Source organism: Brienomyrus brachyistius, chromosome 13 (assembly GCF_023856365.1).
Source record: "Brienomyrus brachyistius isolate T26 chromosome 13, BBRACH_0.4, whole genome shotgun sequence".
Lineage (NCBI taxonomy): Eukaryota > Metazoa > Chordata > Actinopteri > Osteoglossiformes > Mormyridae > Brienomyrus > Brienomyrus brachyistius.
In genome coordinates, this window is record NC_064545.1 from 13,945,810 (window position 1) to 13,960,738 (window position 14,929).

General features: G+C 40.8%; 1 protein-coding gene across 2 annotated transcripts in view; it reads left to right on the forward strand.

The window, feature by feature from the left end:
* Positions 1 to 517: 517 nt before the first annotated feature.
* Positions 518 to 14,929, forward strand: part of prdm11 (PR domain containing 11) — a 33,234-nt gene continuing 18,822 nt past the window's right edge. For both annotated transcript variants that reach the window (XM_048973081.1, XM_048973082.1), the window contains exons 1-6: positions 518 to 740; positions 3,453 to 3,588; positions 3,883 to 3,989; positions 12,048 to 12,307; positions 12,419 to 12,486; positions 14,442 to 14,629. In XM_048973081.1, the coding sequence (XP_048829038.1) occupies positions 3,524 to 3,588; positions 3,883 to 3,989; positions 12,048 to 12,307; positions 12,419 to 12,486; positions 14,442 to 14,629 (688 nt within the window). In that variant the 5' untranslated portion in view covers positions 518 to 740; positions 3,453 to 3,523. The remainder of the gene's footprint in view (positions 741 to 3,452; positions 3,589 to 3,882; positions 3,990 to 12,047; positions 12,308 to 12,418; positions 12,487 to 14,441; positions 14,630 to 14,929) is intronic.

A 14,929-nucleotide genomic window follows, 5' to 3' on the forward strand; every position in this document is an offset into this window, starting at 1 on the left:
GTATATATAGTTATGCGCATCAAGGTACCACCCATTACTCATAAACAGTAGCTATCGATACTTTATTACTCGTATAATTTAGAGTTCAGCTAATATGTGATGAGAGTGTTTGTGATAGATTGTGTCTGTCGGATTTATTTTCTCGCCGTTGAATTGCATCAGACGAATTCCCAATTAAAAAAGAGGTTTCAAACTAGGAAAGTGGAGGCCTCTGACACTGAGTAAGAAATATTAAGTGAAACGCTCACCGAGGAAAGTGGGCAACTTCCATAGATAGCACTTTGATTACTAAACCAGAAAACTCAAAGTTCCTAACATCTAAAACACTGGTAACGCACAAGGTGTCCCTTTAGAAGTGGTAGTAAGTATGCAACTGTGCATAGGGCAACTGCACAGGTAACGTTATGTAACCACCCCCCCCCCCCTTTAAAAAAAAAAATTAATGACGGTCGTTTTCCTCTTTCTTTAATACAGTGTCCCCCTCTATAGAGAAGTTACTTTCTTCCGTTTTCCATGTCATTTCCTGTAATAAAAAGATGGTGGTCAAAGCCGAGAGAAGCAGCTGACTCGCTGAAATTATTTCAGATTAAAAAAAAAAAACTTTACAGTGCCTAGGACTACCAAAACAAAGCTACATCGATACGCGTCCTGCGACAAGCACAGCAGAGGGAAGCGTGTCGATTACGGGACAAATCGGGGGCCAGAAGCAGAGCCTTGAAGAGCTGCGGATTGCGGGGAAGGTGAGTCCGTCTTTAGTGGCCAATGTGGCCAATGAAAATGGCTTCCGAAAGCGCTAGGCAGATTGCCAACTGACTGCAGACCGGAGTCGGGGAAAATATCTGCGTCAACTAACGCATGCAAGCCTTCAGCCGGTATTTCGCTCTTGTGCCTGCAAATGCTCTTCATTGTTTCTGTTACTGCGATGGGAAATGAAAAATAAGTTTTCCAGTAATTTGACTTCGTTTAAAGCAGCACTGTAACCCCAATTGCAGCTTTTTTGCATAGTTTTTTAATAATTATTTTTCTTGACTGACACCTTTGACACCCAATCAGCTCCGAGCAATATTGGCTCAAACGCGTGTAATAGGTGGAACGTTAGGGTTAGAGGGAGGAGTTTGGACCTGGGTCTAAAGGGTTTGTTTTTAAAGGTGAATGTCTACTTTAAAATGATGCCTGTGTAGTTCTGGATAATCGTGGTTGTCGTTAAACACTTGGGGTTCTTCGTTCTTTTGTTACATTTATCTAATTTTTGTTTAAGGGAACCCGCATCGAAATTCTGCTCTTAGCGAGATGTCTCGCCTACGTTTAGCCTTTTTTGTTATGCCAGGAATAAAATCCTGATTTAGATGTCTTATGTGAGACGCTTTGATATTCACTAGTATGTTATGTTTTTTAAAGGTATAAATTCAAGTGAATCAGCTATCTCAACGTATGAATATTGTGCGTGTTTGTGTGTGTGCGCGCGCGCCCAACTACACGGAATCCACATATAGGTATTCTGCGTTTCCTTTATGGTCGACCTTGAACGTACTACTGTAGGGATCGTTTTGGATTTATGTTGAAGATTTCAACGTGGTTATGAGAAACCTGTCTCCGGATAATAATGTACTAGCCTTAATCTCAGTGGGTTAGTGAAATGCTGTACCCAGTGAAAAAGCTGCATCCTGTCCCAAACCGAATGATCTGCCGATCACCTACCTCTTAAACGCCCAGTTTCAATTCCTCAGTTGGCATTTCCACCTGGGGCTTTTGAGTCGGAAGATTAGACTTGCTTCAGTCCAATTGAACCACATTCTGTCCGGAGGAAATTTAAATAGGCAGGTATGGGCTTGCCAGACAGTCATTTCCAATACCATTTGGCAGTGTTGGCATTCGGCTACGATTACATAATACGAGAATTAGGACTGAAATCATGTTTTTTTTAATGTCCTCGGTAAGCATTTAAAAATGGGGTAAAATGAGCTTCACAAATCGTTGAAAGTCCTGTATAAGTTACAGTTTTAATTGAAACCCCGTCTTAACAAACTGAACAATACCATGTGGTGTCTTAATGACTTAATAAGACTGTATAAGCCAAGTATTATGTAACTAATACTCTCATAAAGTTACCCCTTTAGGTTATACTAATTTTAAAATGTGCAATTTGTGTATACTTTTCAGGTTTAGTGTATGATATGGAATATTGATAGCATTGTTCTGAAAAAGAGAAATAAAGTTTAATTGAAAATAATAATTGTCATTTTCATAAGTACCGGTACATTGAAATGCTACTTGTCACACATACCGTCTTACTTATCTTTGACACATCCGAACATACAGCTCTGGAAAGAATTAAGAGACCGCAACAAAAATTTTTGTTTCACTCATATTTTATGGGTGTGTATCTGTGAATGAAACACACACACACACAGATACATATATTGCAAACTGCAGCCTGGTTCTTCTCTATTTCTCATTAATGAAGGGCTTCTTCCTTGTTTCAATGGACTTCAATTCTGCTTCTGTGTGTCTGTCATGAACTTGTCCTAGCATAGCAGTGCACTTCACACCTGCACTTAATGTTTCCCATTCCTTTTGAAGGTCACTTGATGTCATTCTCTGATTCATGAGAAACTGTCAGATAAGTTGATCATGTCGGGCATCAGAAAGTTGCTTCTGCCCTTTAACAGGCTGGTTTCTGGTTATTCCCAATGTCTCCTGTTTCACTTTATTCTTGGAGATTTTGAACCTGGAAGCAACCTGTCTCACAGAACCAGAATTAACCCAGGATTTTAAAAAGTGGATTTTTTTTTTGAGAATATAGAGTGGTCTTTTTTTTCCAGAGTTGTGTATTACAGTTGAGAGCAAAGTTTAGAGTTCAGGAGCAAGGTCAGGCTATTTATCTGGTGTCCCTGGAGCATTTCTGGGCTACCAGGACTCGAACCAGCAACCTTCTGTTAACTGGCGCAGAAACTTAACTCTCTGAGCCACAGACAACTCCATTATAATTATTATATATGATAATCATTAATATTGAATAATTTTTCAATCAATGTTTCAAGTCAATGTTTCAGTTAGATGAAATGAGCAATTTCACAATATGGTGACTAAGAAACTCCTTTTAATTGGAGTAATATTCTTTAATTAGTTTATGATTGTTGTGACTCTCAGAGTGGGTTCAGCTGTGCAGAATCCTGTTTTCATTTTGGCCCCTCCAGTTCTGGGATGTTCATCTTCATTTTCTGTTTTAAAAACCGATTCTCACCGGATCACTCACTGCCTTTTTGGCTAATTCATAATGCCTGGTGAGGCATGGTTAAGTCTGGTGAGGTTTGTTTTGTATCGCTATTGCCAAACCTACATACAGCAGTGTCACATGATTGTGGATCTTCATACCATGCAGCTGCCATGGAGGTGCCCTGCTCCCCCTTGCATTGCTGAAAAATAATTTTTGTCATACTGCCTGTCCACAGAGCCAGCATGTTTGCCTGAGCTGGGAGATTCAGGACCCCCCCCTCCCCTCCCCAGGCTTATCCCCTGCGTTATGGCAGAGTCCACTACCACCCAGAAAGATCTGACATCAGGAAATGAACCCAACTGCAGTAGGAGGTATTCCCTGAACCGCTGCACCGTCAGATCAGCATTATTGAAAAGGCTGTTTTACATTTCATTATGTTTAAATGTTGTATTTAGTGATGCACTATCACACACTCTAAATTGTGAAAAAACATAAAGAAGACATGATGGTTGTTGCAATTTTATGTAGATTTACTTTTTGAGAGCATGTAAAATTATTTAATGAAGTATAATCTTTATAAACCAAATCATTGATCGATAGATGGATGGATGGATTTAACCTTCATCATAGTCCAATTGTTTAACAGCAGGTTGGTTTTGTTGCAGCCAAATAAAGGACAAGGAGACATATGACCACGAAGAACCGAGCAAAAAGCTGAAGGTCGAGCATCCAGCCTGTGTGGCTATAAGCCACCCGAAAGTAGACTTCTGGTGTAAGTTCATTTATTCTCACCACCTGCAGCACATATCGTGTCTCCGTAGATTGAAATGAAAGTACAATGGTCATTCTCAATTTGGAGTGGTAATTGAGGTGGATAGATACATATATAAAATTTACTTTCATATATTTTTTAACATCCTGTTATCATACATGCCAGATTAAGAGCTTGATTCCAAATTCATTTACATGAAGTGTTTGTATTTGGGATCCTGTATATTCTAAGAAGTCCAAAAATATAGAGGTCTTTTAAAACATTTAGAAGACAAATACGAGTGCAGGTACATTGCAGTGCTTCTCTTCACGTATGGCATCCTGGTCTCCTTTCAGGCAAACATACACATACAGTAGAGAATGAAGCTTGGGATCTGAGCACAAGCTGCCCCTGGGGCTCTTCATATCCCACTTTGCAAGGCAGAGAATAACGCAGGATGGGGCAGCACCCCGTCGCAGGGGGGGATCCACCCACCCAATATCATACATATTTTTTAATGTTTAATGTTAAGCCCAGCAAACTCTGTAACATGTAAATAGAGAGAGACCCGTAACTAGAGATGAGAACAAGTCCTTCTTTGGTGAGTTTGAGTTAAATCTCAAGTCAGTACTGTGCAAGTCTAAGTCTAATCTCAAGTTATTCGCCGACAAGTCCAAGTCCATAATTTTTGCTTAGTCACAAGTCATTAAATTCATAAGTGTGATTTGAGTCCATGCCTCTGCCCAAAACTGATTTAGCTGTGACTGATGTGGAGAGAGTCATTAGTGGTGGAACGATGTCGAAATTTTGACCGGTGAATTTTGTCTAATATTGCTGAAACCGATAACTGACAATAGGGATGAACGATATGGGCATAAATTTTTATGTCAATATTTTCTGGTATTTACTGTGATAGCAATATAAATGATATATATGATAAAGCATGTTATAATTCAACACTGTCTTTTTGGCTAATCTATCACTGCATACAGTCTGGAGAGCCTCACAAACACAACATCCATCCATCCATTTTCCAAACCGCTTGTACTACTGGGTCGCGGGGGGTCCGGAGCCTATCCCGGAAGCAATGGGCACGAGGCAGGGAACAACCCAGAATGGGGGGCCAGCCCATCGCAGGGCACACTCACCCACCATTCACTCTCACATGCATTCCTACGGGCAATTTAGCAAGTCCAATTAGCCTCAGCATGTTTTTGGACTGTGGGGGGAAACCGGAGTACCCGGAGGAAACCCCACGACGACATAGGAGAACATGCAAACTCCGCACACATATGACCCAGGTGGAGACTCGAACCCGAGTCCCAGAGGTGTGAGGCAACAGTGCTAACCACTGCACCATCATGCCACCCAACTTTCAACATTTTATTTATTTATTTATTTATTTATTTATATATATATATATATATATATATATATATATATATATATATATATATATATATATATATATATATATATATATATGGGTGGATGGGTGGGTGTTTTTTTAAACATTTCTATGAAAAAAACTTGCCGGGTTCTTGTAAGCATATAAAAAAACACCACTGGCGGCATAGTCAAGGGTTAATTCTGATAATGAACTCAAAAGGTTTTTTAATGATCTGGTTTGTTCTTTACTTAATATACACTGCTCAAAAATTGAAGGCACACTTTGAAAACTAATCAGATATCAATGGGAAAAAAAATTGTGCTGGATATCTATACTGGTATAAGAACATAAGAACTATACAAACGAGAGGAGGCCATTCGGCCCATCAAGCTCGCTTGGGGAGAACTAAACTAATAGCTCAGAGTCGTTAAAATCTTATCTAGCTCTGATTTAAAGGAACCCAAGGATTCAGCTTGCACTACATTATCAGGAAGGGTATTCCATACTCTGACTACACGCTGTGTAAAGAAGTGCTTCCTTAAATCCAGCTTGAAGTGTATGGACTTTGGTAATGTGTTAGGAGTGAAAGAATGCCACATCGTTTGATGAAAATGAAAATTACAAATCTACAGAGGGCTGAATTCAAAAACACCCCGAAAATCAAAGTGAAAAATGATGGGGCAGGCTAATCCATTTTGCTGAAATTTCATTGCAGCAACTCAAAATTGTACTCAGTAGTTTGTATGGCCCCCACGTGCTTGTATGAATGCCTGACGATGTCGGGGCATGGTCCTAATGAGATGATGGATGGTGTCCTGGGCGATCTCCTCCCAGATCTGGACCAGGGCATCACTGAGCTCCTGGACAGTGTGAGGTGCTACTTGGCGGCATCGGATGGAACGAAACATAATGTCCCAGAGGTGTTCTACTGGATTTAGGTCAGGTGAACATGGGGGCCAGTCAATGGTACCAATTCCTACATCCTCCAGGAACTGCCTGCATACTCTCACCACATGAGGCCGGGCATTGCTGTGCACCGGGAGGAACCCAGGACTCACTGCACCAGCATAGGGTCTGACTATGGGTCCAAGGATTTCATCCCGATACCTAATGGCAGTTGAGGTGCCCTTATCTAGCCTTTAGAGGTCTGTGCGTCCCTCCACGGATATGCCTCCCCAGACCGTCACTGACCCACCACCAAAACGGTGAGGCTGAACAATGTTACAGGCATCATAATGTTCTAGACAGCTTCTCCAGACCCTTTCACGTTTGTCACATGTGCTCATGGTGAACCTGCTCTCATCTGTGAAAAGCACAGGGCGCCAGTGGCGGACCTGCTAATTCTGGTATTCTATGGTAAATGCCGATCGAGTTCCACGGTGCCTGGCAGTGAGAGCAGGGCCCAATAGAGGACATCGGACTCTCAGGCCGCCCTCATGAAGTCTGTTTCTGATTGTTTGGTCAGAGACATTCGCACCAGTGGCCTGGAGGAGGTCATTTTGTAGTGCTCTGGCAGTGCTTATCCTGTTCCTCCTTGAACAAAGGAGCAGATACCGGTCCTGCTGATGGGTTAAGGACCTTCTACGGCCCTGTTCATCTCTCCTAGAGTCACTGCCTATCTCCTGGAATCTCCTCCATGCCCTTGAGACTGTGTTTGGAGATATAGCAAACCTTCTGGCAATGGCACGTATAGATACACCATCCTGGAGGAGGATCCTTGTACTACCTGTACAACCTCTGTAGGGTCCAGGTATCGCCTCGTGCTACCAGTAGTGACACTGACCGTCGCCAAATGCACAACTAGTGAAAGAAACGTCAGAAAAGATGAGGAGGGAAAAAAGTCAATGGCCTCCACCTGTTACACCATTCCTGTTTTGGGGTCGTGTGGTTGCCCCCTAGTTCACCTGTTGTTAATTTCATTAATACCAAAGCAACTGAAAATAATAAACAGCCCTCTCTGCTACTTAACTGACCAGATCAATATCCCAGAAATTTAATAGACTTGATGCTATAGAAGTGTTCCTTTAATTTTTTTGAGCAGTGTATATTGTTTTTCATTTGGTGTTTTATTGAACAGTATGATTATATGAAAGGAACCGCTGTACTGTATAATAAAAATGGATATAAATGAAATAAAATAACAAAATACACTTTTGTTAAAAAGTAATCTAGTAATTAATCCGATGATTCATTGAGTAATCAGTTGTACATGATATTATATATACAATGCAACTGGCGCAAGGCAGGAACCAACTAGACATTGCAGGGTACACACTCAGTCACATACATGGTCAATTTAGGCACTTCACTTAAGTTTAATGTTTTTGGTAAGTACAGTATAAGGAAATTGGCGTATCTGCTGAAAAGACGTGCACACACAGAGTGAAAATAGTGGAAGGTTAGTGCCGCGTGAGAAAGGCTCACTCTGCGTGGTGGCTCCGGATAACCAGCTCAGGCTTTCCCTTTTGGGTAAGGTCTAAAATGGGGGTTGTTATTGAGGAGAAATGGGGACAAAGAACCAATAATAACCTGCCAAACCTAGGAAAACCCATCCCTGGCTCTTAGTGGATGGCTGAGGGTAGTTAAGGATTGCCTCATTCTTCTTTTTCTAAGTTCTGAGCTGGCCATGTCTGATAAGGTACCCTGACAATAGGCCTCTGTCAGCTTACTGTAAGGTGGCATTTGGCTGGATTTTAGGTCAACCCTGCTCAACAGATGCCCTCCAAGACCTTCCCAGAGTGGACAAAGTGTTCTCCTCAGTTGTCAGCGTGCACTACAATATCATCTAGGTTAGGGCTGGACAGTATATCGATATTTTTACGGTATGTCAATGTATAGGGCTTGGGCACCCACGTTGCATTGTGGGACTGATTCACCATGCTGGGTGGATACCTCTCGTTGTCCGGGTAGCAGTGCATCGGTTGTGTATTCGGCTTTATTCACTAAAAGTGCGAAACTACGCAACTTTGTTGTGTAGTCGGTTGTGAAAAAAATGACATCATATCATATAAACTGATAGGATGAAAAAACAATATCCAAGTTTTAAGAGGGCTGCAATATATTGAGGCAAATATTACTTTGCATACTTCAGCTTTCTAAAAAAACTGCTCATTACTTAAGAACTTCTGGCTTAATGCAGCTATAACCTGTTACATTCAGACATGCACAGGTAAGCAGGAATACAAAGACAGCTGCTGTTTGCTGTTATTTTATATAATTTCAAAAACTCCCACATTCTTTTAAAAATGTCACCAAATCTCAGTCAACAAAAGTTTGGGTACTGGTTAATTATTTCCAAAATTAATAAGACCTTCCCCCACCTGGGCTGCTCGTAGGCAGTTGCGCAAAAATTGGGTATGCAGTATATGCGATGCATATGGGGGTATGCCAAAACAAGGGAGGAACAAAGAATATATGTCATTCACATCTACGTTTTAAAACTGTTCTTGTGCTTTTAGTAGTAGCCTGTCGCTCATTGACGTAGTGGAGCATCTATTTGCAGTAGGATGAAGGGAGCAAAAAAGTTCAGGTGCTCAAGGCAGAAAGAGAAAAAAAAGAAAAGAAGGCATGTGAGGGGATGCGCCAAAAAATGTTGATGTGGGTGAAAGACAGCAACGGGTATGAACTATGATGGAAACAAATGTCACTTATGTGCAACCTTGTGCCCAGTGTCGGTGATTAGGTTATGAACTTCGCAGAAAACTACACTAGATAGTGCTACTGCTGGCTAGCTTTCTTGGGTTCTGCATAGCGATTTCTTGCTGATGCACACAGGCTATAGGCAAGGATTTAGAAGCCGTTTGTGAACTAATTCTAGTATTTAAACTAATATTGAAATAGCTATTTGGCTGAACAGCATCCAGACCTGTTAGAATCTTATATACCTGTCCCCCCCTTAGTGTCCTTTGCTCGAGACTGAACAGATTCAGCTCAGGTAATCTCTCCTCATAAGTCATTCCTCTATGACCAGGAATAATTCTCGTAGGCCTACGTTGCACCTTTTCCAAGGCAGCAATGTCCTTCTTAAGGTATGGTGACCAAACCTGCACACAATATTCTAGATGGGGTCTTACCAAGGAATTCTATAATCATAGCATCACCTCCCTTGACTTAAACTCCACATGCCTAGAGATGTAGCCCAACATTCTATTGGCCTTTTTTATTGCTTCCCCAAACTGGCGAGAGTGGGACATGAAAGCATCGACATACACACCGAGATCTTTCTTGTAATCAGCTACCTTTATTTCAGTGGAACTCATAAAATATCTGTACTTTATATTTCTGCTCCCTGCATGGATTACCTTAAATTTATCTATGTTAAATTTCATTTACCAGGTGTCAGCCCAGTCATTAATTAAATCCAGATTACGTTGTACCCTCTCCGCTGCTAGATCAGTATCTACTACACCACCCACCTTGGTGTTGTCTGCAAATTTAACCAGTTTACTCTGTGTATTGGTTTCAATATCATTAATGTAAATTAGGAACAGTAGTGGTCCTAAAATTGAACCCTGCGGTACCCTATTATGAACGCAGGCCCACTGTGACATTGTGCCTCTAATAACTACTCGCTGTCTAATAACTTCTTCCTGTCTGTTAACCAGTTTTCGATCCAAGCTGCTACAGTTCCTAAAATTTCTGCAGCTTTGAGCTTAAGCAAGAGCCGATTGTTGGGGACAACATCCAAGGCCTTCTGGAAATCTAAGTAAATCACGTCGTAGGCTTTTTTGTGATCAGTTTCTTTTGTAGCTTCCTCAAGTAAATTTGTTAAACAGGATCTACCTCTCCTAAATCCATGTTGGCTATCCCTCAGAATGTTATTTGAATCCAGGTAATCTTCCATTTTCACTTGGATCATAGCTTCCACTATTTTTCCAGTAATGTTAGTTAAATTGATTGGCCTATAGTTTGCTGGATTACTTCTATCCCATTTTTTGAATATGGGGGTTATATTAGCATGCTTTAAATCAGAAGGTACCACACCTGCAAATAAAGATTTCTGGAATATTAAAGGTTGGCTAATAATATCCCTCATCTCTTTTAAAACTTTTGGTAAGATGCCATCAGGGCCCTGCGATTTATTTATTTTGAGCTTAGCTGGGCTTTGTACCACATCAGCCTCAGTTATACCTATACTGGTCAAAGACGACGCTGTATTCATACTAAATGCTGGTAAGTTACTCATGTTCCCTACTGTGAACACCCATGTAAAATAATCATTTTTTATATCAGATAAATCATTAAACTCATTTGCTATATCAATTTCACTTTCAATTATAAGGCCCTTACTATCCTGCAAATTAGTGATTTCAGCTTTTAGGGCTCTTTTGGAGTTAAAATATTGGAAGAAACTTTTATTGTCACCCTTAGCCTCCAATGCAGTTTCTTTCTACGTTCCTATTAGTAAGTCTAATGTTTTTTTAACACAACCTGTAGACTTAGATACTCCTGTTTAGTTTTGAAATCTTCAGTTAATTTCCATTTTTGGAAGAGAGCCCTTTTCCTCCTGACTTTATTCTTAATTTCCTTAGTAAACCACCTTAGTTGTAGTTTTCTAGATTTAGTTGTGCTGGAAACAAGTATGTCCTCTTGCACTTGCAACAATGTGCTTTTAAAAAATGCCCATGCCTCTTCAACTGTTTTGCTATTTAACTCCATCCAGTTTACAGTTTCTAGTTTCAGTCTTATACCATTAAAGTTAGCCTTCCTATCATTGTATACTTTTTGTTTTGGACTTTGCTCTTCGGACACTAAGTTAACCTTGAATTTAACCATGCTATGAAAACAAGGTCAAGAAGGGATACTCCCCTGGTAGGAGTATTGACAAAGTAAAAAAAAAACAATCCTGTACTAATACATCGAAGTCTGACTGGACGCAAGCATCCAGAAGGGCATCTTACAAACACAACACTGAGCTGGCCCCATAATTACTGGCTCACTATGACCCCGTCCTTTACTTCCAGCCCAGTATATTTATATAGCGTATTTAACTTTTACTTGATTTAATTAACGTATAGTTAATATAATTATTAAAGTATCCAATAGGGTCAGAGATTGAAGAATTCACTCCATCCATTGTACGTAAACAATGTAAATGACTCAGATTCCTTACATTTACCATACAAATGACACCACCCAATAATTATTACCGTGATTAATTGATAATATTCGGGATTTTACCAATATGAATTTAATTGCAAATCTAATTATATTATTTATTAATTATAAAACCAGTATTTCAGAGGAACTGGTATACCGCCCAGTGCTCTTCCAAAGATTGTAAAATGCATGTTTGCAAGGGAATATCACACAATTGTTGATACAAATACAGACGCTTTTCTACTTACGAATGAGATACGTTCCGAATGGCCGTTCATAACTTGAAATGTTCATAAGTCGTTATTCAACATCATTTTAAAGGTATATGCAAGTACAAAGAACTAGGATGCTGGGAGTATGCACGCTACGCTGATAATACGCTGATTTGCTTAATGTTAATACAATAACGTATCATAAAATTCGAGTACATTAAATTGTAATCTGTGACAGGTACTTTATCTTGTTAATGAGATGATTAATTGAAGCGTTGTCATTAATAATTGTGAAAATGTTACAGGATTCATAATGACCTTTTTCAATGTTTCTTAAAGGTCAGCTGCTAACTTCTTCATCTTGTGGTCTCCCCACAGTTTGTGAAGAATGCAAGGAGTATTTCATAGAGGAATGTCCCACCCACGGGCCTCCAGTGTTTGTGCCAGACACTCCCGTGGAGTTTGGGGTCCCCAACCGCGCAGCCCTCACTGCCCCCTCTGGGATTGAGGTCATTCAGGATGGGGACGAAGTGGACGTGTGCTGTGTGGACAAGGATATCCCAAAAGGGGCTCTCTTTGGACCCTATCAGGGGGAAGTTGTGTCACAGGATAAATCCTCAGGCTTCTTCTCCTGGATGGTAAGCCCTAATCGAAGAGCAATCTGACTATTACTGCTGGGAGTTTCTGTTTTTGGTAAGCAGCCATGATATTCAAAGAAAATTACTAATTTCAGATTGTTATTTTCTCAGGTTGTTGATGAGAACAATGTGTACAAATCCATTGATGGTAGTGACGAAACAAAGGCAAACTGGATGAGGTAATTTTTAGCTGAATCTTTGTTGTGTTGCCCCCACAACTTGACTGGGATAACTGACCAATGTGGAAATTTGTGGAAAGGCAGATATTCTTCTGGCTTAGCAATCTTTCCATAGTTATAATTATTGTTAATAATAATAGTGATGATGATAATTATTTTTATTTGTACAGACTCTCCTCTACTTACAAAAGAGTTACAGTCGTTCGTAGCCAGCACCAAGATTTCATTTTCATTTTTAAAAAATGCCTATCTGTTCTGGAAGTTTTTATGATTATTATTTATTAAAGTTTTTATTATTAAGTACAGTATATTGCCAAAGTATTGGGACACCCCTCCAAATCATTGAATTCAGGTGTTCCAATCACTTCCATAGCTAAAAGTGTATAAAAGCAAGTGCCTAGGCATGCAGACTGCTTCCAGAAACATTTGTGAAAGATTGGGTCGCTCTCAAGTAAGGAGTATGCACTGATTACAGTGTGTTGCCACACCCACCACACAACAAACCACATCAGGGATGAGAACCTGAGTACAGCCATGTGGTGGGTAATACCTCAGCAAATGGACTGGTGTGAGGTTTTTTTCTGGTGACTGGAGTGCCAATCCTGCCACCAACCCCCAAGTTATTCCCTGTAAGTTGGAGAACCTCTTTATAGGGGTGGATGTAGATTAATGTCATACCCAAGACAAAGCAATTGCAGGTTAAGGGCCTTGTTCAAGGGCCCAACAAAATAGAATCACTCTGGGCATTCATGGGATTTGAACCAGCAATCTTCCAATTACTGATACTGATGTGTAGCCTCAGAGCCACTATCCCGTCACTCTTGGGAGCTCAGTGAATTCAAGTGTGGTACTGGGATACGATGCGACTCTAAATTTGCTACTAAATTTTAAATTTCCTCTCTACTAAATACTCCACGGTCAACTGTTAGTGGTATTATAACAAAGTGGAAGCAATTGGGAACAACAGCAACTCAGCCACAAAGTGGTAGGCCATGTAAAATCACAGAGCGGGGACAACACATGACGAGGAACACAGTGTGCAGAAGTTGCCAACTGTCTGCAGAGTCAGTAGCTGCAGACCTCCAAACTTCATGTGGGCTTCAGATTAGCTCAAGAACAGTGTGTAGAGAACTTCATGGAATGGATGCATCCAAGCCTTACATCACCAAGTGCAATGCAAAGCATCGGATGCAGTGGTGTAAAGCGCGACGGTACTGAACTCTAGAGCAGTGGATGCGTTCTCTGGAGTGACAAATCACGCTTCTCTGTCTGGCAATCCGATGGATGAGTCTGGTTTTGGCGATTGCCAGGAGAACGATACTTGCCTGACTACATTGTGCCAAGTGTTGCTGCTGTGTGGTCATTGTTTTCTGTAATGTTGTTTGCATTGGAAAGGGTCCTTGAGTGTCAGAAAGGCGCTATATAAATAAAATGCGCGTGTCTGATGTAGAGGAACTTGACTGGCCTGTACAGAGCCTTGATCTCACCCCGATAGAACACCTTTTGGATGTATTAGAATAGAGACTGCGAACCAGGCTTTCTCGTTCATCATCAGTGCCTGACCTCACAAATGCTCTCCTGGAAGAATCATCAAAAATTCCAACAAACACACTCCTAAACCTTGTGGACAGCCTTCCCAGATGAGTTGAAGCTGTTATAGCTGCAAAAGCTATATAGAAAACCAAGTCCATATTAAAGCCTATGTATTAAGAATGGGATGTCATTAAAGTTCATGTGTGTGTAAAGGCAGGTGTCCCAGTACTTTTGGCAATATAGTGTATTTTTAATTGTAATCTCCCATTTGTGTTTTCAGTGATGCTTGACATTTTACCTAAATTTTCCTAATCACTAAACAGGTACTTCTTTTATTCTGTAAAAGATGTGTTTAGAATTTTTCTATGTTTTAGCCTGCCAGAGTTTTCCATTCATGCGAGTTGATCCTGCTTGACCCCTAGGTACGTGCGGACCTCGGCTGAGGATAGCGAGAGGAACCTGACAGCCTTTCAACATGCCGAGCACATTTACTTTCGTGTGTGTCGTGACCTCGTGGTGGGCGAGAAGCTCCGAGTGTGGTACAGCGAGGACTACATGGCACGGCTGCACAGTATGTCCCAGGACAGCATCGACCGGAACCTGGCCACAGGTGAGGCAACACCAACAATGCACCTCTTTGTGTTTTCCACTAATCTTGTGCGTTTTGTGATGAGGTAAATACAACAAGCATCGGGTCAGGCACTCCTGGAACCTAAATACTCTTATTTGTACTTCAGAACACTAGGGGGAGCTATGAAGTGCTGGCTGAAATGTTGAATTTTGTTGCAAAAGCCTATGTGATGGTGATTTTAAAGCGGGTATATTGCACCATTATGCACAATATATGTTTTATAGCTGTATCTGAGCAGGAAATAAAAGCCAAAATATGTCAGATCCAAGTATGGGAGTC